Here is a 23,426-nt window from a genome sequence, read left to right on the forward strand (position 1 = left end):
TGAATCAAGAACACACAGAAGGGAGCCCTTTGCTGTCGTTCCCCACGGCGGGGGAAGGTTAAGGAAATTTGTTCTAAACAAATACTGCCGGAATTACCCCGCTGAAAGCAAACATTAACCCCTGCATTAGCCTACCTTTAGCTAAACGCGGCGGGGAGACCCTTCCCGCAGCACCTCCGCCGTCTCTCTCTGGCGGGAGGGGCCGGGGAGCGCAGCCCCATCGCGGCGGCGGGGCGGGTCTGGGCCGGCCGCTTCCGCAACGCCGTGTGCTCCTGGGCTTCCCCGCTGCCCGGCGGGAGGAACCGCCTTTTTCCGCCGGGTGTCACTGCGGGGTGGGAAAGGCGCCTTCAAAAGCCGAGGGGAGGGAAAAGCCCTCCGCCACACCGGCAGCCCCCGCTCCGCCGCCGCCCGCCACGCCGCGGTACGGGCGGCAGCCGCTCCGCTTCCTGCGGGCCGGGGCGCTCCCGGCCCTCCGCCTCGGAGCCGGTGCTGGCCGGAGAGTCATCGGCTGGTGCCGGCTGCCCCCCGACCCCAGCCCCTGCGGGCCGAGGCCGCCGGCCCATGCCAGAAGGATGCTGGAGAGCGGCTGCAAGGCGGTGAAGGAGGGCGTGCTGGAGAAGAGGAGCGACGGGCTCCTGCAGCTCTGGAAGAAGAAGCGCTGCATCCTCACCGAGGAGGGGCTGCTCCTCATCCCCCCCAAGCAGCAGCCGCCGCAGCAGCAACAGCAGCAGCAGCCGCCGCTGCCGGCCGAGCCGGCGGCCAAAATCAAGGAGCTTCACTTCTCCAACATGAAGACGGTGGACTGCGTGGAGCGGAAGGGCAAGTACGTGTACTTCACGGTGGTGATGGCCGAGGGGAAGGAGATCGACTTTCGGTGCGCGCAGGAGCAGGGCTGGAACGCGGCGATCACGCTGCAGATGGTGCAGTACAAGAACCGCCAGGCCATCCTCGCCGTCCGCTCCACCCGGCAGAAGCAGCAGCACCTGGGGCAGACCCACGGGCCGCGCCTCCGCAGTGCTTCCAACTCCGCCTAGGGCAGGTAGGACCACCGGGACCCGCTCCGCTCCCACCCCGGGGCGGCCGAGCCGCGCTCCGGCCCCCGGGACCCGCACCGTTCCCATCCCCGGGGCGGCCGGGACAGGCTCCGCTCCCATCGCCGGGGCGGCCGAGCCACGCTCCGGACCCCGGGACTTTCCCCGCTGCGGTCCCCGGCGCCCGCCCCGCTCTGGCCGAATCCCGGTCCCCCCGCCCGGCGCCGGCCCCGCGGGTCCCCTCGGGGCTGGATGCGGCTCCCGGCGGGGAAGAACCTTCTGCGGGCAGGTTTGGCCTGACCGGCTGCCCTTTGTGCTGTCCTGTCTAATTGCAGGTGAAGTTAACGAAGCGCTTCGGGGGAGCGGGACTTGAGGGCGTTCGTTGGGGACGTGCTGCGGTTGATCAAAAACTGGGCGAGCGCCAGAGATGCAGGTAGACTGGAGAGAAGCGGCTCAACAACCTGAACCCCAGCTGCTGCTGCTTTGCCGCCCTCGGTGCCCAGAAGCATTTCAAATCTATTATTTATGAACCTTGGAAAGGATCCGTTGGTGTGGTGGGACTTCTAGGAGACATGACGTACTGTAACTCTATTTTAATGTATTTTATTTTATTTATTAGGGTTGTTTGTTTGGTTTTTTTTTGGTTGTTTTGTTGTTTTTTTATTTTTTAAAGGCTTGTTTGCAAGACACTTCTGAATGTAGGCCGTATCCAAAAAGGAAAGGAAAAATCAACGTGTCTGTTAGCTCCCTAAAGGAACTAAAAAGTTTGGCCGCGTGCAATTTGACAAAAGAGATTTTAATTTTTACCCAAAATACACTGTATTACACTAACAAGGAAAATGTGATGTGTGGTTTGGAAAATTTGGCTGAAACCCATTCTGCATATGAAAACTCTTCTCTTTAGTGAGAATATCAATTACAGTCTGGGTTTTAAGTTATTTTCTTTTGAAATATACATGTGGCGGAAGATGATAAAAATCTTATGCGCTCTTGGTTGTTCAAAAATGTTGATTGTTATTCCAAGATTAAAACCCATTTGTTCAACGTATGAGCAGAGCGGAGTCGGACCGACTTTTTTTGCGGTGCAGGAATCGCAGCCGTATTCCTGTTACCCAGTTGGACGTGCTCGCCCCTGGGCTGGAGCTGGGCAGCGCTTACGAATGTTTCTTAGTGCCCCGGCTCAGGGCTCCCTCTGTGTTGCCGGTTTGTGAGCGGTCTGGGCTCTCGACCTGCGTTGAATTTTCACGGCGGTTTTTCAATGTCTTGCATTAAAGTAGCCCCTAGTTTAAAAATCCATCTTATCCGCATCTTAGCCTGCAGATTATTTTGGTCACGGTTTTCACAAGCTGGAAGTTGCTCCCTAGCTGAGAATACGGTAGGTTAATTTTGGTGCGTAGCACTGTCAGATGTTGCGAGGGGCGTGCGATCTCGCCTCTAAAGAAACATTGACGAAGCCATGAAGTTGGAAAACAAAGGGCTAATTGCACAGCTGGTGTGTCTTCCTCTGCCTCTTAGAAGTCAGCGGGAGTTTGCCTGGCTGGCGATGCCGGTGAGAGCGGGTTGGAGCTGCTCGTCCCGGAGCAACGGAGGGAGCCGGGCATGGGCCGGTGTTTTTTCTGGGAGTGTCTTTTCTGGGACAGGGTCCTGCAGGTGATGGGTGACTTCGAGTTGTGTGCCACTACTGCCCGGCTTCCCTGGTTTCTAGTCAGTTGGGGAGGTTGTAAGCAGGGACGGAGCGATGTGGCCCGTTATCTCCGGTTCAAAGTAAAAAGTCGCAGCCTCAGAGCTATTTATTTTAACTAGCGCGGTGAGGAAAATGGCTTTTGGCCCCTTTACAAGTTACGTGAATGTAAACAAAATCCTTTAAAGCCACGCATCCAGGACTTTTTTTGTTTGTGTAACTGAGGTGTAGCTTGACTGTAGAAGCCCCACGTTCTTTGTTCGAGCTGTTTCTGTAAGTGTTCGAAGCAAAAGACTGAAGTGACGCTCAAAGGAACAGCTCGGAATCGGCTGCTGCTCATGACGGTCCCTTTCTGACTTCTGCACCCTAAGCTTAAGCTTGGTCCTGTAAGGAGACGTCTCTTTTAGCCCTCATTTTTTGCTCCTTGCCCCCAGGCGTCGAAGTCACATATCATAGAATGGCTTGGGTTGGAAGGCACCTTAAAGATCACCTAGTTCCGACCCCACTGCCACGGGCAGGGACACCCCCCACTAGACCAGGTAGTGCAAAACATGTTCTGGTGCAGAATTAAAGCCCAGACCTCGGCCGTCCTCTGTGGCTATTCCCAAGCGCTTCTTTCCGATCCGGCCCTTGACAAGGTTGCGTGACGAGTTTGGGATGGTAGATTACAGCTGTCCTAACAAAGTTATTCCTTTGAGACTAATTGAAACCGAAGGTGCCCTGCATCTTCTAGGATTAGATTCGCTGTCTTGGCAATCATAATAGCCAATTTCCACATCTCTGTACATCTGCCATTATCATTCTGCTAATGCTTGGATGTTAGAGCTGCAAGGGGATTCTCTAATGAGCTAGTCAAAGGCTCACAAAATAGACTGTAATTTGTAATTTGGCTCCTCTCTTTAGAGTCATTAATTACAGTTTGCTGATTAACTAATCCACCTTTTCAGATGTACAGGCGTATCGCTGATATCTCACCTACTAAAATACGTTTTAGCCTACTGAAGGATAAATGTAATTGATGAAAATTAATTCCGGTGTGATTGGAGACATGTGTTTCTCTTGGAGAGGCAGGTATTCCTGTCCCCGGTGGATGCAAGCTCCTGAATGCCACAAAAGTCTATGGATCTGGTCTAAAGCTGAAATTTTACTGCTCTTCTGGAAGTATTTGGACTTTGAAAATGAAAGATGACAATTTTAGTGATATAATGGACGCTAAGGATTGAGAAAAGAGCTTTCATTTTGAATTTGCTGCTCTTTTTCCACCGGCTCAAGGTCAATCTCACACTTTCACCTCATGTTTCTTGTTTTAAGTTGGTCTGACGGTTGCACTCGAAACCATTTGGACTGATGTAGTTCACCAACAAACTTTTGCCGGTTGCCATTGCCTGCTGTGTTCCATTTTTGAGAACATTGGTGTCAGCCAGAACTCTTAGCGTGAGAGATGGTCACGTCACAAAATCCACCCCGAGCTGTTCCTGAGTTGGTGGGATGGGTGTAAGGGTCAAACCTCCCCCCGGTGCCTCCGGGCTGTCTCCTGGAAACCGAACGGGAACAAATTGGCTGGGGTCCCCTGGGGACAGTCGGGCCGTGTAGCTCAGGCCATGTCAGTATAAATAAGGCTAAATTGTCTGACGTGGACAATCCGACAACTCTCTCACGCTCTAAATTCCACGAGTTGATTTTTTTTTTTTTAGACTGATGGTAATTTTAGCCTAAGAAATTGTTTGATGTTATGAATGAGGTAGTTCTGGGCTTTTTTTGGCTTGCCCCTCTGCTACTGTGCGATCTTCGCTGGAGCTACTTTTGGTTAAATACTGTCTGCCACTGCCTCGTAAGGCATGGCTAGGAAAGCAGGTCCAGCAGATCATGCTCCAACTTATTGGAGCTTTGGAAATAAAGAAATCAGGTTGTCCATCCCCTTAGCAAAAAAAAAAAAAAAAAAAAAAAAAAAGAGTTAAAAAAAAAAGGCAACAACATGCGGCTGAAGTAAATTCATTAGAAAATAAACAAAATTGCCAATAAAATGTACACGGGCAAATGCTTGGTATAGATAGCAAAAGTGTGGACAGTCATAAAGAGGTCAAAATTACGTGTCTTAATAAAAAAAAAAGTGATTAAGGGGCAGATTCAACAAGAAAATTCACGCTGTGGTGACCAAGAAAATTTAGAAATTGGGGGAAAAGGAAGATCAAGTGGATGTTGTCTCTGTGACATCCTGAAGTAATTCCTCTTCTTTTAAGGTTCATGATATGCAAATGCCAGCTTCTGAATTATAGCTGCAGTGATGTACCAAATGTTTTCTAGCATATCCTGTTGTGAGCAGAAGTATCAGTGTCATCAAAAAAAAAAAAAATTTGTGTGTAAATATGACTCATAAATGATTTCTGAGAGATGTGATTTATTTTTCATATTTTTCAAGATGCATTCCATTTCAAATAAAGAGGTATCTATTGAAAGAGCTCTCAATATGTTGGAGGACTGGTTGTTTGGTGGGCTATCTCGTATGATTAAAGCCTCATCTGAGCTTTTCCAATGTCTTCAACTCGATCTAAGGACCTAAGAGGAACGCTTTGAACATGTGTAGATACCTTCCGAAGGAAAGATCCACTTAGATGCTCCAATTAATCTTTATACATAGCACAATTACAAGGCTCAGGGTCCTCAGCTTTTCTTCTTGCTGTGTGTCACGTGTGAGCACCCTCACACTGAGTCCTAACAATTTCAGTAATACTCTGCCTGGCGTCGCAGTCCACGTACAACAGACCTTTGGGACACAGACTTCAGGCTCATAATCCTTACCCGTGAATGCCTCCCTCTGTGTGACATTAGGAATCTAAAACGAAGCATTAAATGTGCCTTGTTGCTCTTTTTTTTTTTTTTTTTTTTTTTTTTAAAAATGTATCTGAAGCGCTGTGATTGAATTTCAGCTAACCTGCAAGTAGTCCAGAAAGAACACTTCCACCATTCGGCGTGTGCTCCGCCCCGTTCTCTTCTAGCTTCGTGGGAAAAGAAAGGAGGTATGACAAGAAAAACGTGTTGCTTTGGGACCTCCGCAGAACTGCAACCGTTTGGACGCCTTGAACTCCCCTGAGGTGTGTTTGCATTGCAGCAGGTCCTCATTTTTAAGCATCTTCTGGAAGCGTATTAACTTTAGTGGCACAGCGTGCACTGACCTAGACTTACTGGTGCTGTTTGCCTTCTCTGGAGAGGTGTCGGTAACCTCTTCCATAAGAAGGCTATTGATGTAACAAGTACAAGTTCTCTTTTCAATAGTAAACGTCCAAAAATGTGGGCATTTGAACTTAATATTTGATAGGCAAATGATGGCTTAAAGAGCTGACCTCTCACAAGCACTGGTGCTCAGCAGCTTTGAAAAGCCAATTAAGCGTCTGTGGATTTATTGTCTATTCAAGGGCCCACCGTTGCTCACAGCTCTTAGAGATGTCCCTTATGAGCTTTTAACAACGGCGATAAGTATCTCTGTAAGGGCATAAATACAGTAGAACAAGAATTTAATAATTTGTCATTGTTTCTGCTCCTGCATCAATGGCTATATCTTTATAAAGGTGCATCGGAAACATGTTTCTCAAAGTTTTGAATAAGAGGATATGAAATAAGGCTGCTCACATATTCATGGTACGTGTGAAATAGCTGTAGAAGCTGCGCCATTATTTTCCTAGTGGGGAATATTGTCTTGATAGGGTTTTCTCAAAAGTTCTCTCTGATCCAAAGTAAGATAGGAAGAAGGAGGAAACTCAGGCATCAGTGCGAGGTACAGAGGTAAATCTGTGCCCGATTCAAAACCCATTGAAATCAACAGGAATTTTTCTTGAGTAAAGACAGATCTTAACCTTTTGCAAAAGTGGTGGCTGCTTCTCTTTTTCTGTTTAGAAAAACCAGGAACAAAATCCCAGGAGCAAGACCTTTGCCTATAATCTGTGCCAGTAGTCATGGTGTGTGATTAGGATAACACTCACATTCTGGTCTTTCATCTTTTCCAATGAAATGAGGGGGAGAGAAACAAGAAGATGGAATAGTGCCTATGTTTTCTGAGCAAAATAAAATATGAAAGACCACCAATCTAAATGTCGTCTTTCCCCTCTGAAACGAAATCTAGACCGGAACAGTTTCTTGCAATTTCATTGAATTGATGACACAACGGAAATGGAACAATTTTCTTTGTAATTGAACCCAAATCAGAACTAAACCAAAGCCTTTACTTTTTTGACTGCCCGTTCCTAAGCAGGAACATCTCAGTCCTTCCTAGAAAGTGCCTAAATTACTTTCTCCACCTACTCATTTTTTATTTTTTTTAAAATTAAATGTTGGGAAGACCGTCAAGTCTTTTAAAAAAAGCTTGTTTTGAGTGTATAAATCTATGAACAGTATTATGGGTGTTTGATAATGTTCTTTCTCTCTTGCCACTGGGGGTTTTTTGGCCTGGAAAGGCCACAGAGCTGTTACACGCGACTCACAGCACGGCTTCGTGCCTTCTGTGCTGAAGATGGGCAGAGCAAAATACTTTGGGTCCTCCTAAGAGCTGAACACCCTCGAGGTGTCCTGGCACCTGAAGGACCTGGGAGCTGCTTGGGACCCCACGAAGGGGCTCAGTTACTTGTGGGATCTTGGCCTTAGTGCTACACACTGAGCTCACAAGGAAAGGGGCACCAGCACCTGGCTGAGGCACCGGGAAATGGTTATATTGCTGGCTGGCACCCACCTGCAGCTCGTGCTCTGCCTCAGCAGCCTGGTTTGATTGCAGCACCTACAAGTTTTCCTTAGGAGACCTTGTAGGCAAAGCCAGAGGTGAGGCTTCTGCGCTTAAGTGCTTGGGATTTTTTGGTTTTGTTTGGGTTTTCAGACAAACATCAAGCAGAGACGTTTGCCCCAGTGTAGACTCATCACAGACGCTTTACATCATTGGCCAATTTTACAGCCCTTCCATGTCTTTCTGCTGGGTGTCCCTAGCGATGCCAGCTGCCAGTGCAGGAGAAATGGGTTTGATTTACCTTTTGTGTAAAATTGCACTATGACAACAGTGGATTTTGCATAAACAACATTTTTATTGACCCTACTTCATAACCTCTGTCTTGCAATAGTTTGTAACGAGCCATTAGTAGATTAACCAAACCAGTAAATACGTATAGAATGACTAACCATTACAATGAAGCATACAGTGCTCTGTGGTCAGCAGAATATTTTAAATGAGACAATTTACCCCACGTTTTGTAAAGCTTCCAGCGAGATGAGGAAATCACTGCTTTTGTTTTTAAGATCTTGTCAGTGTTTTGTAAATATTTCTGATATTTATGACTGTACATATGGTTTTGATTATAACCCACAGGAGGCTCAGGAACTGGGTCGTATACTGTTTAGGAGGGGATTATTTCATTAACTGTAATTTTTGTTGGGTTTTGTCGCTCAGCCTTCGGGATCTTTTGCCCCCTACTGCCCATTTACAAAGGTAAAAGCACGGCGTGTAGTAACAGCAGTGAGCCTGCAGCTGGGAGAACAAACCCAGCCTGTTCTTGGCTTGGGGGCCAGGGTCCTTTGAGGGAACGGCTCTCCTTCATACTGCTGTGTGCTTTGGACCTGGGCCTGGGGGATGATAATTCCCTGTACCAGCGATAGCACCTCTCTGCAAGGCTCTCAGCCCACTTGTATATCATATCTGGTTTGGAGAAGAGGAAACTCGGGACCGGAGAGCCCGCGCCGCCTGCCCAAGGTCGTGCCGTGGGAGAGGGAGAGCAGCATCCCCTCCATAGGCAGGGTCCCTGTCCCCCCATCAGAAACCCTCCCTCTCGCAGCCCATTTTCCGTGCTTGGGAGGGACATTCCTTAGAGCCAACTGCAAACGCAGCATCCAAGCCCTCCACCAGTCCTTGGATGGAGACCCAAATGCGTGACTGCCCTGCCCCAGGTAAGTTCCAGCCTTAAAAAAAAATAAAATATCGCGTGATGCTGCTACTTGTCTGGTGGAGATAAGAGCGAGGCAAAACCCTTTACGTTTCACGTGGGATTTAGCACAGTCTTTGGATGTCTTCAGATTATTCAATCGGTTGCTGGTGGTTCCCAGCACTATGCGTTGTGCAAACCGCAGCGTACTAGGAGCGAAGGGATCTGCGAGTTGTTACCCATTTCCGGAGCGATTAAGCTCCTCTTTGTCCTTGTAATCCACAGTACATAGAGAGGTTATCAGCCCCGTAATAACTTGAAAGGACTGTATAGATACGAATCCGGCCTTAATGCAGCTTTTCCAGCCTTAACTAAATCACGTGGAAAAAAAAAAAAGAGGGGGGAATAACTTTCTTCTCCCTACTGTCCCACGATCACTTGACCGTTTCAGTCAGAAATTAGGAGTTTTGAGAGAAGTACTCTTAGCCAGGAATACTTATCCCCGTGAAATGTTTTTTTTCCTCACCAGAAAAAAATTGATTGATGCGCAAGTCTGTAGTAGCTCACAGACAACCGGCTTACCCTAACCCGCTGCTGGAGGTGTCAGTCTGTCTTTGTGGGCTTCCGCAACAGCCCCTTACACCATCTGTGGAGCTGAAAACTCCTCCGTGCCCTTTCCTGTGCCAGCAGCTACTGCAATATGCAGATGACCTTGCCAGGGGCTTTTCTTGTGCACAGGCAAACATGAGAGAAATCACTCCATTCTTCTAAAAAGTCACCCTTGAAGTGGAAAAGCTATTTCTTTATTGGCTTTTCTGGGGGGCTGTCACTACTCTTAGCCAGTCGTGAAGCCTTGCCTCCAGCCGAGTTAGGCGTGTACTGGCCGCTTTTTTCATTTTTATCACGGATTGTTAATATTTCCTGTTCCACTAAGCCACGTTTCCCTGGTACTCATCCCTAGTGCTTGGCTCCTAAACAAAGTCACAGCTCTTGTCACAAGGCAGCGGGCTGCGTACTTATCCTCGGTGCAAGTGATGACTGAGGGCTCAGCGGTAGGGAAGTAACGCTGACAGCTCCGCTCCCGCACGGCGGATTGTCGGCATTCCTCACCGGGGCACCCGGCCCGCCTGGGAAAAGGCGACTGTTGCAGGGAGGGTGTCTCTGAAATAGACCGACTGTCCCTCCGGCGCCGAGGAAGATGGAGAGGGGTGGTCGGCCGATCTCTTTCCGAGGAGAGGTGGAGTCGGACCTACGAAGCCGCAGAGCCCAAAGCGATTGCTGTGATTCTGCAGGCACAATCTGAGAGTTCAGGTGTGAAGAGAGAGGGGTATCTGACAGCTGAGAGGGCAGTAAGACTTTATAAAATGATGATAATTATCAACAATAAGCCATTTTTTTCCCCCCATTCTCGTTCTTAGAGAAAAGACAGTAGCTTGCATAAAAGGGAGGATGATGGCTCACTGGATGGATGTGTCTGGGATGAAACTGAGATAATTTCTGCAGCTAATCCCTGGGCCCGCTCCTGTGTTTAAGAATTAGCCCAGAGACGGTCGGGAGCAGCAGCTGCGAAGGAGCACTTAGCTGCTGCCCCAGGGAAGCTGCTGCCATCACTCCCAAACAATTTGGAAATTGTTCCTCCGTGTTTTCCTGAGGGCTTAAGCAGCTCACAGTCATGGCCCACAGACGTCTCGCGTTGTGAAACCGCAGCCATGGGGTGCTCAGCTCCCCATCATCCCTCCCCCCACCCTCCTGAGTCATCCGGGGGGGAGGCCAAGGAGGGGCTCCCGGGGTGACTCAGGGCAGCGGGGTGGCTCGCGGCTCCTCTCCCTCCTGCCGGTGTTGCTTACGTCTGACCGGAGAAGCCTTCCTGGGCGACTCCTGCTCTGAAGTCCTCTGTGTATGCATGAGAGGAACAAGCTTTGTTGTAAATGGTGTTGAAGGTGCTCACCAGCCCTCCAGGGATGTGCCGTGCCGCTGCCTGGCCAGTGGCTTTACCGGCACGGCCATTCCTCACCACAATTCTGCGAGTGCTAACACCGAGAACAAGCAACTGAACAAGGGCTTCTCCAGAAAGCTTAGCAGGGGTCTCCAAAACACCTTCAACCCTGCGTTCTTGCTCTGAATAACCTCAGAAACAGCTCTGACAACTCATCTTGAACTGGGGCTGGAGGGGAAGGTGCTCTGAGCTCAACGTGTGACATAAACCTATCTCATCTCGAGAGCAGAGGTCCCCTTGCCCTGCGAGCAGCGTGCTAGCCACCCCAGACGTGCGAGAGTGTAGCACCCGTGCTTGGCATCTTCATTTGGACAGCTAGGGTCTTTTCTGCTTCCTAGGTTTTTTTCCTCAGCCACAGAGCCATCTACCAAAAGGTATTTTCTTTTCCCAAAGGTAATTCAAAACAATTTCGTCATTTTCCTGCTAGTTGAAAAATCTGCAGCAATTTATTTTGCTGCTGAAGCTCACTGAGGAAGGGGAAGTGCTTATGCAGGTAGCCCTTAATGTGGTATTTAATTGTTCCGGGCAATGGCAGGGCTCTAACACAATGCAAAGCTTGCATAAAAGGAAATATTATATGTATCTGCAAAGCTGTCATGGCTACAAAGATCATTTTGCTGGCTTTGATTTTCTGATGTTTTAATTTAACTGAATCTGAGTGGATTTAATGGTTAATTTACAGAGCATTCACTTAAGGGTCGCTTTTTTTTCCCCAACGCATTCACTCCAAATGAACTCGAAACCTTAAATCAAGCTGAATTCGGGAGAAGTAATTTAGTTTTGCTGAGCTCTGGATATGCTTAGTCTTTCTCCAGCCCTCTTCTCCCTTCCTCATCTCTGAGTTTAGCAGGCAGCGTTTAGCGGGAGAGGTTTACAGACCGGGATGCCAGCAGCTGCTCCACCGACCATTTTGCGTGCCTCGCGGAGGGGGCTAGTGCCTTGTAAAGGTACGGTAGCCCTTCAGCAGCCACAGGTACGTCCTCTGCTCGGTCTGTACGCAGCCATCATCTACTAGGTTTGCCCTCGTGAAACGAAAACTCTGCAATAGCTGGGGCTTGCTCTTAATTCAGCTGTCCCAGCCTGCCCCGAGCTGCCCCCGGGGTACTCAGCCCTGCGATGGCAATCCTGCACCGATGTCCTTCAGGGGTGTCTTTTTTTATTACCGCACCTTTGCTGCAGTCATGGAAAAGCGCTCCCAGACATCAAGGAGGTGGGGTGGTGCTTCCCCTCTCACAGCTGCTAACGGTGCTTCCCCCACACCGTGTGTGATTGATTGATCAAGGTAAAATCTGGTTTGCCTTTGCCACCGTCACTGCTGTCTTTCTGCTGCAGGCAAGAGTGAAGGTGCACTGAAAGCCAGGATGGATCTAAAAGCAGAGTTTATTTATGTGATATTTTTAACCAGGTCTTCCAATCCTTGTGCCTCCTGGCCTTTCTTTAACCTTGACTTTAAACAGCTGCTGTAAAATCCAGTAGTTCCCTGACCCGCAGCCTGGGAGAGGCAGGCTCAGGGTGGCAAAGTTTGTATGCACCATTCGGAAAAGGAAAACTCTTTTATAACTTAAAAAATTCCCAGCTCACCGAGAAATGCATGTGAGAGGGCCAGGACCTCGTTCAGAGTGATTCTTATGCAGGTGCCTAACTCCTAATAGCATGGCTTTCTCTGGAGCTGGCAGAGTTAGCCCAGATTTAAGGACCCTCATGAGTCACGCCCCGGTTCCTGTGCACAACGGCACCAGGATACATCTGTTTTCGGCTCCCAGATGTTGACTACATGACAGTAGAAAGCTGTATCTACAATTTACTGCTGTTGGTCTATTTGTGTTGCTATAGATGCTACAGTGTCAGTGGGCTAAATAGCTCAGAACTGCAGTCAGCTATTTTAATTGCTGCCTTGCTGCCCGCTCCCAGCCCGTAAAAATCCTCAGCTTTTACGAGCCCTGTCGCTGTTCTCCCTTCACATCCTTTGATGGCTTTTTGAAGACGAAAGCTCAGTTTTTGTATGTGTCCCCTTCCTTCTCTAAGAAGCCTTGCTCTTAAGTTTGTCAGCAGCTTCAAAGAGATCTCCAGCCCCCAGGTTTGCACACCGCCTACTCGGGGAGTTCAAGTCTTTCATGTTCACAGATGCGTGCGCGAGTGAAGTGCCAGGAACGAGGAAAAATTATTCTGTTGAGCAGCCAGAGATGTTCAATAACTGCCCACCCTGAAGAAGCTGTCATATGCCTACATCTCACAGCTCAGGATGTGGGGAGCATCTGCTATTAGAATTTTTCGTAACTGAGGATTGCAAAGCTCTGGGGTCTCCTCCGGTTATGAAATTAAAGCCTGTACATCTGTGTGCGTGGAGGCCTGCGCAGAGGTGGAAATGTGTGCCCCTCCACGGTGGGCCATGGGAGCGGTGGAACATTGAAGGCTCCCTGGCAGGTATCAGAGCCCAGGTGCCCACGACGGAGGCGAGTCCCTAATGGAAACATGGAGAAATAGCTCACATTCTCCTCTGTGGTCCCCTGGCACCCTGCAAGGCTTTACTGTAGAGGATGGATTTGCTGATGGCAGTCACTATCCATGTTGATGGAAAGGGAACAGTGAAGGAGGCTGCGTAATTCACACCCCTTCCCCTGATTAACTGCGTGGCCTCCTTGGCAACATGATCTCCTAATCACGCAGGCTGCCCCAGAGGGAAGGGCACACCATACCTTAACATTTGCCCTTCAGCCTGAGCATTACCCAATGGCATATGGAAAGCCTTGGTCCTTCAGTGGGAGCGACGCATTGGTAAAATGGCTTAAGAAGCACAGAGACCTCAAAAGCGGTGGCTCCAAGTGAAGGTCTTGAGGCTATGGGGCACCAGGGCCTCTCCCTGGCCTTGTAATCAGATACTGTGCCCATATCTTTCTAATAGACTTCAAAACATGCTAGTGGAAGCTTTAGCAAAGACCAGAGCTGGGTTTCCTTGGCTGAATGCCACCCAACCTCTTGGAGACCCCTTCCACCTCGAGCAAACACTCTCCTGGGGCTTCTGGTGCAGCTGCCTTTGCTGTGGTAACCGCACTGGTTAAACCTTTCCATAAATTTAGAAGGAACAGCTCAAGTGAAAGGGGCATTCAGGAAAAGGAAGAGTAAAGCTCTAGAGGTGGAATTATGGCACTGCTGAAACCCATGACAAAATTTCATCGACTTCAGTGAAGGGCTTGTCCCTTTAGAAAGTCTGGGATCAAAATAGGAAGTTTGGGATCCTATTCAACTGCCAATATGAAAGTTATTTAAAAATAATTCAGTTGCATTTGTCATGATTTGTTTTAGCTGCCTGGTTATTGGGAGAAGGAAAGGTAGACACCAAAAAGGAAAAGCATCGGATATTCAGGTATTCACCCTCTGGTAGGGTGATTTCTGACAATCGAGTCTCGTAGGTCCCAGAAGAATCTCCAGTGCTTGTTTGGATATTGAAGAAAGAGCTTGTTTGACACATAGTCCCCCCTTGTGTACACTTGAAGGGACAGCTGCCTTGGGCCTGAGTCTGTAGGTGCCATTTCAACACAGTTCCGCTTTCCTGGTTGTCTTTGGGAATTCAAAATTGGTCAGTGGTAACAAAATAGGTGTTGCTTATTAATGATCAAATTCTGCCATCTTTCTCATTACTACGTTCCTCTGCAGGAGGGATAGCTATTGGCCTCTTCTCAACAACATTGTAGAAATTGCTGTTAACAGAGATTTATGAGTTGTTTCTCAAGCTACTGATAATAAAAATGTGAGAAAAACAAGTGTGGCAGCATCAGATAGCATCCTAGGAGAGGGCACATACCAAAGGGAACGGGCAATCTGCAACAACAGACCCAGGCTGCTCCTGCTCAAGTGAAACCTGTGCAAATCCTGATGTGCCAACACCTGCTCAGAATTTGCCCCGAGGCTGGAAATCATCCCCCCAGCCTCCTGACTGTGGCGTAGCTCCGTCCCTGCTCCAGCCTGTTTGCTTTCGTGTTGCAAAGCTGCGACGCAGCAGAACGAATGCAGGAGCCAAGCCCAGGGCTGCCCTCGTCAGTCCCTCGGGGGAAGGCACTCATGGCTTCCCGTGCCCAAAGGGGCATGTTTGTCCCTGCCTGGGCTTCCCAGCCTGCCGATACCCCAGCTCCGGCCCCGCTAGAGCCTCCCTCACCCAGCAGGCATCGATGGGGCCAGGGTGCTGCTCTGCCAGAGGGATGCTGCAGTTGGGAACACACTTCTTGAGGGCGGCGGAGGGGAAGGTAAATTTCTGTTGTGCTGGGTGAACCAGGTCCTGTATGGCACCAAGCAGCTGAAACACTGCTCTTGGCTACTCCTGAACCATGAAGCCTGGCTCATCTTGCCCAGGGAAGCTGTGGATGCCCCATCCCTGGAAGTGTTCAAGGCCAGGCTGGATGGGGCTTTGAGCAGCCTGGTCTGGTGGGAGGTGTCCCTGCCCATGGCAGGGGGGTGGAACTAGATGATCTTTAAGGTCCCTTCCAACCCGAACCATTCTATGATTCTATATTGGTAGCTCGCTTGTGAACAGCTGCCTAATAAGGCCTTTCTCTGTGCAGTATAGATAGTTACCGAGCTGCCTTCTCCTCTGTTGCTCCCTCTGCCTCTGAGCCAGGCCCTGCTACCAGGGTCATCTTTATGCTGTCCATCCCAGAGGCTGCCCGCAAGCTCTGACACACTGTCCCAGGCAGCCAGTGAGGAGACCTGTGTGGGGCGGCCTCTTCCCAGGGAGTGGGGCACAGAGGAGGTGGCAGCGTACCCCCATACGTATCCCCCATACGTATCCCCATAGCCCTGGGGATGCTCCGCCGGGCAGCTGCCACCAGCGTCCTGTGCACCCCACGCTTAGAGTGGTTTCACAGTTGCCTCTTCATTAGCAAAGACATTGCCAATCTTGGGGGTAATAAGTGAGAGTCCAAGTCCACTGTGGAATGCTGGGAGTGGGAGCTGGTGCTTAATCCACCTTTACATGGTCCTACCTGTAAAGGTCCAACTCCCTGCCGCGTGTTACTGTCCCCACACCAGTGGCTGTGGGGCTGGTTGATCGGGGAGCTGCTGCCTGGGGGTGCGCCAGGGCGATGCTGCATGGGGGGCTGCTGCTCTGACTGGGCTTGGAGAAAATTCCCACTTCTAAAGACCGATGCTTTCCAAAATTCCCACTTCTAAAGACCGATGCTTTCCCTACACGCACATGTTGGCTGCAATACCCTCCATCCGCACTCACTGTGTCCAAAGGTGGAGGGTTCATTTTATCTTGTACGTGGAGTGAATGGTTTGCCATCACTCTCTTCCTCTGTGGCAGCTCCTCATAGAAGTACGGGCTTAAAACTAAGGAGCAAGTCTCATTTGCCAGGTCGTGGTGACATTCCTACCAGTTTAATTAGCTGTTTCTGGTTATGGCTGTGTGAGGCATGCTGTAAGCCCTGGGAATACTGCTCTGTTGGGCAGGGATCAAGCCCAACAGATTGTGATAAAGAAATGGAAACCCTGGTTCATTTTGGTTGTCTTTGTATTCAGACTGAAATAAATTCTTGGATGTTTAAACCAGGAAGTTTTGATGAGAGGTCTGCCTGGAAGTGGTAAGGACCTCCTAGGTCATGAGGGTGGTTCACAGGGGAGAATCTGTCCTTCTCCCTCATGTTTACCTCCCATCTGCCGCACCCACCCCTGGAGACAGGAGCGTGGGCTGAGAGCACTTTGGGTCACAAGCTCTCATCACCTTGTGCCTGTGCAGCACGTCGACGTCATGCTGGTCACCCAGGACTGGGCATCCTACGTCCTGAGGATGTTGAAAATAATAACAAAGCAATATTATTCTTTAATAACTGCTGATCTGTCACTGTGAATCCCACAGACTGAGTGTGGCATGAAGGATATTGGTTTTATTAATTCTAAGTGTATCTGTTTTTCTACAAGACATTGACTTGATAGTATCTGCAAAGAGGAGACCAAGGGATTTCATCCAGCTCTGACCCTTCCCTCTCAGCCTCCTCCATTCTGATTCACCTTCTCCTTGCCTAATTGTTCTGGTTTGCCCCAAATCTGTTCTTCTGTGAGTGTGCCCGGCTCACAGCAAACATCTCCACCATTAGCACAGGCAGGGAAGCGGTTGCGTGATGTTGTTGTCAGCGGATGGTTTATCTAGTTGTAATTCCCATGGCTCCAGCTCTGCGAGTGCTTATACACAGACCTCATTTTGCAGGGGTGGCAAGGGGAAAGGTCAGTATTTATGAATCATTTCCTCCTGGCTGTGGCAATGAGGTTGGTTTGTGGAGTGAGTCATGGAAGAGCAGCCCGGAGCAGAGACGATCTCCAAGCAAAAGACCTTCAGGTCCTAAGTGACCCTTGGACTCTGCAGCCAACTTGCCATCATCGTTTCACATCCCTGGTCACAAAAATCTTTGCTTAGAACTGCAGGTTCTGCAGGTATCCTATACCATGTATGCGAGAACCTGTGTTTCTCCTGGAATTATTGCAAGGAATCACAGGTATGACTGCCTGGATGGCAAATCAAGTATCGCATAGCGAAAAGATGGAGGGAAGCCTAGCACGCCTTACTCTGTTAGGAAGATGGGCTTGTGTTTGAAATGCCTATTTGTTATGGAAGGGGAAAGATTTTCCTATGGGGAGTAACCTGTTAAAACAGAATAGTTGAGGCTGGACTGATTACCCCTTAGAATGAAATCTCCGGACTGATTACCCCTTAGAATGAAATCTCCATGAGAGTGCAGAAGTGATGCTGCCGCAGGGTTTTGTCTATGTCATGGAGTAAGCCCATCCCCACCGTGCAGAGCATAAAAACTAAAAGGACTGAGATGCTGAGAGAGGTTGTACGTGACCCACCTCAACCCTTTAGAAATAGCATCAGAAAATTACCACCCAAAGGATGCATCCTCTCACTCAAGAGATCCAGTTTTAGTGCAGGCTTTCAGGGAAAACATTTAATTCCCTGTATTAAAATGTTTTCCAGAAGAGCTGCCCAGCTGCAAGCTCTAAAATGTTCAAAACTTCCTCCAGAGCAGAGCTATTTATTTCCCCTGCCCTGCTTCACCCCACACTCTCTATTGCTGCCATTAGGACTATTAGGAGCTGCGGTGACGGGTCAAGCTCCTGCTTCACCGGACCACTCCGAGGTTCCCATCATTCTCCTTTGTCCCTGTATGCATGTGGCTGGCAGCACCGGGACAAGGTGGAGAGAGCCAGGGATGGGCTTTCTCAGCCACTCGGCAGGGTCCAGCCACATTTGGCCGAGCGGACCCTGACTGGTCCCCCGGACTGACCAGATGGCTAGTCCCTTTTGGCTGTCAGACATCTGTGAGGGACGTGTGCCCATCCCGTCCCCTCCCTGCCGTGGGAGCGCTCCCGCAAAAGCTGGAGTCATGTGTCTCCCCACTTGCCGAGTCGGAGCGCAGAGGTCTGAGGGGCTAAAAGTAGAAGGGGAGTGTGTCGGCTGGTGGTGGTTCCTGGGCGAGCTGTTTCCAAATAGTATTCCCAGCTGTTCTGACAGGGCATCCATCTGAGCATCATCCCAGAGCCGCATGGGGCTTTCTGCTCGGCCTTTTGAGCCGCTGCCATGAGGCCATGGCCCTACAACAGTTAATTGTCAGCGTAAGACAGGAAATCTAATTAAAAGGGAGATGAGCTACAAGGGGATAACATATGGTGCACTCACTTTCAGCAGGCAGAAAGGGCAGGCAAGGGGAGGGCTTGCTCCCGGGGCTCGCTCTGAGGCACGGGAGGTCTGGGAGGCTCCGACCTCCTGCCAGGGCTGATTCCAGGCGTGCTGTGCTTGCCACAGCGAGCACGGGGGAAACCGGCAGCCCTCTCTCCACCACAGAGGCAGCAACACGCTGAACCCTGCTCTGCCGACAGCCAAATGCACCCCTGGCTGCCCTTGCACTGTATAGGAATAAATTGCCTGTAGGAACAATTTATCTTTGGTCGCAGAGGCTCTATTTCCAGTGACCCTGAGGGCTGTTGGCTGGGGGGAGGACCCCAGCAGCGGAGGGTCTGCATTGGGATGCTGCCAGCTGAGCCTGCCTGGGGATCCCACCTGCTTTGGAAGCCGGCGATGCTGGGGGCTGCCCAGGAAAGCGTTGGGTTTGAGCTACAGCCTTCCCACTGCAGCAGGGCTTCGCTGGGCTCGCAGCAGGAGCATCTCCTATGGCATCTCCCTGTGCAGGGACATTGCTCACTGACCCAGTGTGGTCCCAGGGGGAGCTTGGCTGCTGGCAGGCTCCATCTGGCTGACACAGAGCCGGTGGTGCCATCCAGCCTGTGGATGCAACCTTAGAGGCTGACCGCATAGCAAGGAGTTGATTTAAGAAGGGAAAGTGCAAAATAAACTACCCACCTGTGGGCTCCTGTGAGCATGGCGGGCGATGGAAGAGCAGTTCCCTGGGCTGAGCAGGTCTCGCTGCCGCCCTGCTGGCTGTGACTGACACTTCCTTATTTTTAAAATAACCAGCAGCATGAAGTCTCAGCATTTCACACATCTGAAGGCCAGATCATTTCCTGGCCTTCATAGCCACGTCGAGTCACTACAGAGGGACAAAGGTTGTCTTAATCATGCAGCGTCCTGTGCTGGATGCTTTCAGTGCTGATGGCTGTATCGCCATCTGCAAAGAGGCACCCCCGAATCGCAACGGCAGTTGTCACATATGTGGGAAGGTATTGTTCATCCTCAGGGATTATGAGCTCTGTGGCACAGTATTCACAAATATAATCCCTCCATTTACTTTAGGACTTTCTCATATGTCTTCAGTATCCTCAGAACAGCTATCTGTAATTCACAGGAAAAGCTTGAATGTAAAACACATGTTTCAGCAGAGTTTTAAATCCTCACAGTCAACGTTTGGCTGGAGACACTTCTTTTTATTTCCCTCAGGAGCTTATCGATACTGTTGTTCAAGTGCACAGTAACTCTTGGAGGCTTTACTTCCTTTGTGCCGACTGAAAGGCAGTGGGTTTAACTTACTGAGCCGATCAGCAATAATTGAGGAAGGGATATAAGGTAATTTTGAAGTAGCACAACACTCTTCAGGTTGGACTGTGTCTGGTTTCTTGACACTCCACTTTCAGCAGGGTACCCACAAGTCAGCAACATGACGTTACTGACTGTACTTCAAAATTCTTTCACATTTAATTCTTTTCCCTTGTCATAGCAATTTGGCATGTTTTTCTTTACATTGTTTGATAGCTAATCCTCTGATTTGGACCCAATGTTCAAGACTTTGTACTTTAAACATGTTAACAGCATTAAGGATGCACATATGTACGGTCATAGCACTGGCTCGTCTTTTCTATATGATCACTCTCGGAATCAACCGTCTCGTGTCTAAGCCAACAATGATTTTTTTTTTGCAGTTTTCCTTTTCGGCTTGTCTTCTTTCTTTGCTTGAAATCTCTCATGATAAATCTCTTTGGAGAAGGCAGGGTGAAATGCTACACCTGTCTTTAATACCACACAGCTCTTGGGGGAGCATGGTCCTACTCCTGAGTGTGAATTAAGCCAATTCAAGCACTTGGCGTTGGCCATGGGGGGAGGCAGGAGATGGGGAGACATGCCCAGGGTGGAAATCCTCTTTGCAAAGGGTTTTGAGCCTTGAAATCCAGCTTTGGTTTAAGTGTGAAGAGCAGGATTCCACTCCCAGAATTTGGGTGCCATTTTCAGTACCGTGAAATGGCTGTTTTTCTCCCCATCCTCGCTTTCTGCCTCCCAACACATTGTCAGAATAAAGCACGCAGATAAGTGCTCAAGCATTTCCTGAGCTCGTAACCCTGCCTCCTGAGGGACAGTTAATCTGATCCAGTCGAAAGCTTGAGTACCAAGTGTCAATGTGTCTCTCATATACATACTGTATGCAGTTTTGAATGCTTCTTTACTGCACTGAATAGAACTCTTAAAGTGTTCCTCTCTTTGCAACTGCCTGGCAGCAAGGGCATTTTTGCCATAATATTATGTATCACTTGTCTAAATATAATGACACTGTACATTATATATAGACTCTGTATATATGTGTATACTGTATACACACAGCATATATTTTAAAACTATTAGTAGCTGTTTTCAGCTTTTGGAGGATGAGAGGAGCTTTTATCAGTGATGAGGCTTGTTTGGATGGAGCAGTGGTTTTAAATTTGTGGTCTGTGGGTAACTGAAGGGTCTTTAGAAAGAGACTACAAGAAAAAAAACAAAAGCCAGAAGGCTTAAATATCTCTACCCGGAGTTCTGCACATCGTGGACTAGAAAAATCTTACAGGACTGAAAGCTGAAAGAGGTTGAAACACATTAGTCTGTGGCCTTGTTTCTGTTGCTTTGTAAGTGTCCCTGGACTATTCAATGAAGTGGCATCAGGACAACTGATATGCATATATTTTAAAAGAAGATTCTTCCCACTTATCCTCCTTCTACTAAGCCTCATCCCAGGGTTGTCACTCCTTTATGTGTAGTCTCTCTGACTAACTTCACCCATCCACTTCCATGGAAGCTATTTAGGTTTCCTGTAAGAGAAAAATAAAGACTCAGCTCTTAAGCTGAAGTTGCGCCAAGTCTAATCTCCAGCCAGCAAATGTTTTCTTCTTCTGTTAATTTGATTTATTTTTTATCCCAGCCCAGTATATTGTTTCATTGCATGGAGAAAATGTTAGCACAGTGGGTTGGTAGAACACCTGTTGCGTAAATCTTGGTGATTTTTATAATGTGAAGTCCTGCTGGCAGAGACAGCTGTGTCTCACATTTAAACGCAGAGTATAAGGTATCCGAGGAGGAAGGAGAGGAAAAAAAGGCTTAGCATAAGAAAACAATACATCAGTGGCCAGAATCTGTTGTCAAGATTTATAAGCTGAATGACTTATGGTGGAAATGGATATTAAAAGAAAACCACTCTGTTCCTAGAAGACAAAGTGTGTTTTCTCATAGGGATTCCCAGAGGACTTTGCATTTCTGACAACGGACAGACTAGACAGCTGGTCCACATAAAAACGTACGTGCTAATTAACCTATCCCTTGCATTACACCCGGAGAATATTTAACAAGTAGGCACGTTGCTGAGGAATACTGGCAAAATCTGGGGGGCTTCCTTGCACTGCACCAAATTCTTCTAACTTGCTATGGCGGGGTCCTCAGTCTTGTTGGTTCAGCAAGATCCCTGGCACAAGGAAAGCAAGGACTGTTGCCTTCATCAGCATAACTTTGCAAAACTGGGGGTATTTTTTTTCCATTGCAGTTCAGCCTCCTCCTACTTCCCTCTACCACAAATGCCAGTGCCTGGTGTCAGGACCAGACCCACCAATCCAGATGTCTGCTGGCCCTTCAGACAGCCCTTGTTCTCCATGAGTTATCTTCCTGATGAGGGTGCTTGTGGTGGCAGGACGTCATCCCCAGCAATGGGGGCTTGGGGATGCTGGTGTTGGGCAGATGTTGGTCTTCTCTGGCAGACATGGGACTTAAAGGCTCTCTTCACGCACATGTTGGTTCATACCTTGCAAGGCCATGGGGCTGCCACCTCGCCCGGACCCTGGGTTGGAGATAAGGGTGAGACTGCTCAGCCCTGATGAGGAGTAGATATTTTTGGCACCATCCACAGCAGTATGGTGTGAACCCCACGGGACATCTAAAACTGAGGAACGAAATTTAAGTTGAAAGAGTTAAGCCAGCACAGTGAGTTGCTGTCGGAAACAAACATGTTATAGTAAAAAACCACTCTCTGAGCCCGCAGTGGAAATTTTGTCTACGCACAAAGGGGAATTGGGCCTTCAGGGAACAGCCTTACAAGCAAATTAGAATAACACTGTAGGAAGGATGATGTATGAGAGAGGTCAACATTTGCAACCAGATTAGATGGACCTTTTCCTTCAGTGTTTGATTATTTGTGCTATTGCTTAGATCACGTCAAGTTTACTCAAACATAGTCGTATAGTGTTCTCTAAAAGCTTATCCCAAATACTTTAATTCACTTATTTCTCTCATCCGCTTCCCTTTCCTCTTCCATTTCACTATTACAGATGTCAGTTCAACAAATAAAGTATGTGGGCAGAACAATGAAACTATTCTCTTGTAAAAAAGAAGAGATTATTTCATCCTCCTGCTATTAACTTTAAAAGAAAAGGCCTTTTGTACCTTTTATACAAGCGTGTGCAATGATATGATTGTGTACCTCATCTCCTTAACTTCAGAGGAAATGATTCATGAAGGAGAGTATCTGGTTGGAAAGACTGTTGGTATATCCTGAAATTCCTCTTACCTAGGAATTTCTTTCAAGTAAGAAAAAGTAATTCCTGAGCATAATGTATTTATTTTTGTCTGACATGTATCTATCTAGAGAAATGAATAAGAAAAGAAATTACTTTTTTGATCTAAACTATTTTTGTGTGGCAAAAGCATTTCTGTTGCCACTGTAAACATTGGCTGCAAGAACATGTATACCATGGCACTGACAACACGGGTCATCTTTCTAATCAGAAGATGCCATGATTTTTTTCATGCCTTGAATTATTTTCTTTCCACTCATGGCAGGGAATGTGGGCTGCTACGAGTATTTCAGCATCACTCCGCCTTCCGTGAAGACACATTTTACATGAGGCCAGCTGGGTTTGGTGCTGGACCTTTTATGCAGTTTACCAGGACAAAGCCAAGAAAATCCTGTTGGATGTGGCTTTCACCCTTCCAGTTGTGCATCCCTTCTCCATAGACCTCTTGCCTCTGACTACTTTCCCCACAGCAACTCATGCCATGTGCTTGGCCAGCCTGGAAGAGCTTCCAACATGGAAGAGCTGACATGTCTCCAGAGTAGAAGAATTTTAATTTAGCACAGAAATGACCTCCT

At 48.5% G+C, this 23,426-nt stretch overlaps 1 protein-coding gene across 1 annotated transcript; it reads left to right on the forward strand.

Moving 5' to 3' along the window:
- Positions 1–347: 347 nt before the first annotated feature.
- Positions 348–5,534, forward strand: PHLDA1 (pleckstrin homology like domain family A member 1). The gene is made up of 2 exons (XM_054188546.1): positions 348–1,039; positions 1,367–5,534. Exon 1 carries the CDS (start codon positions 573–575, stop codon positions 1,032–1,034), a length of 462 nt encoding a protein of 153 aa, XP_054044521.1. The 5' UTR covers positions 348–572; the 3' UTR covers positions 1,035–1,039; positions 1,367–5,534.
- Positions 5,535–23,426: the final 17,892 nt, after the last annotated feature.

Source organism: Rissa tridactyla, chromosome 1, assembly GCF_028500815.1.
Source record: "Rissa tridactyla isolate bRisTri1 chromosome 1, bRisTri1.patW.cur.20221130, whole genome shotgun sequence".
NCBI classification, from domain to species: Eukaryota; Metazoa; Chordata; class Aves; order Charadriiformes; family Laridae; genus Rissa; species Rissa tridactyla.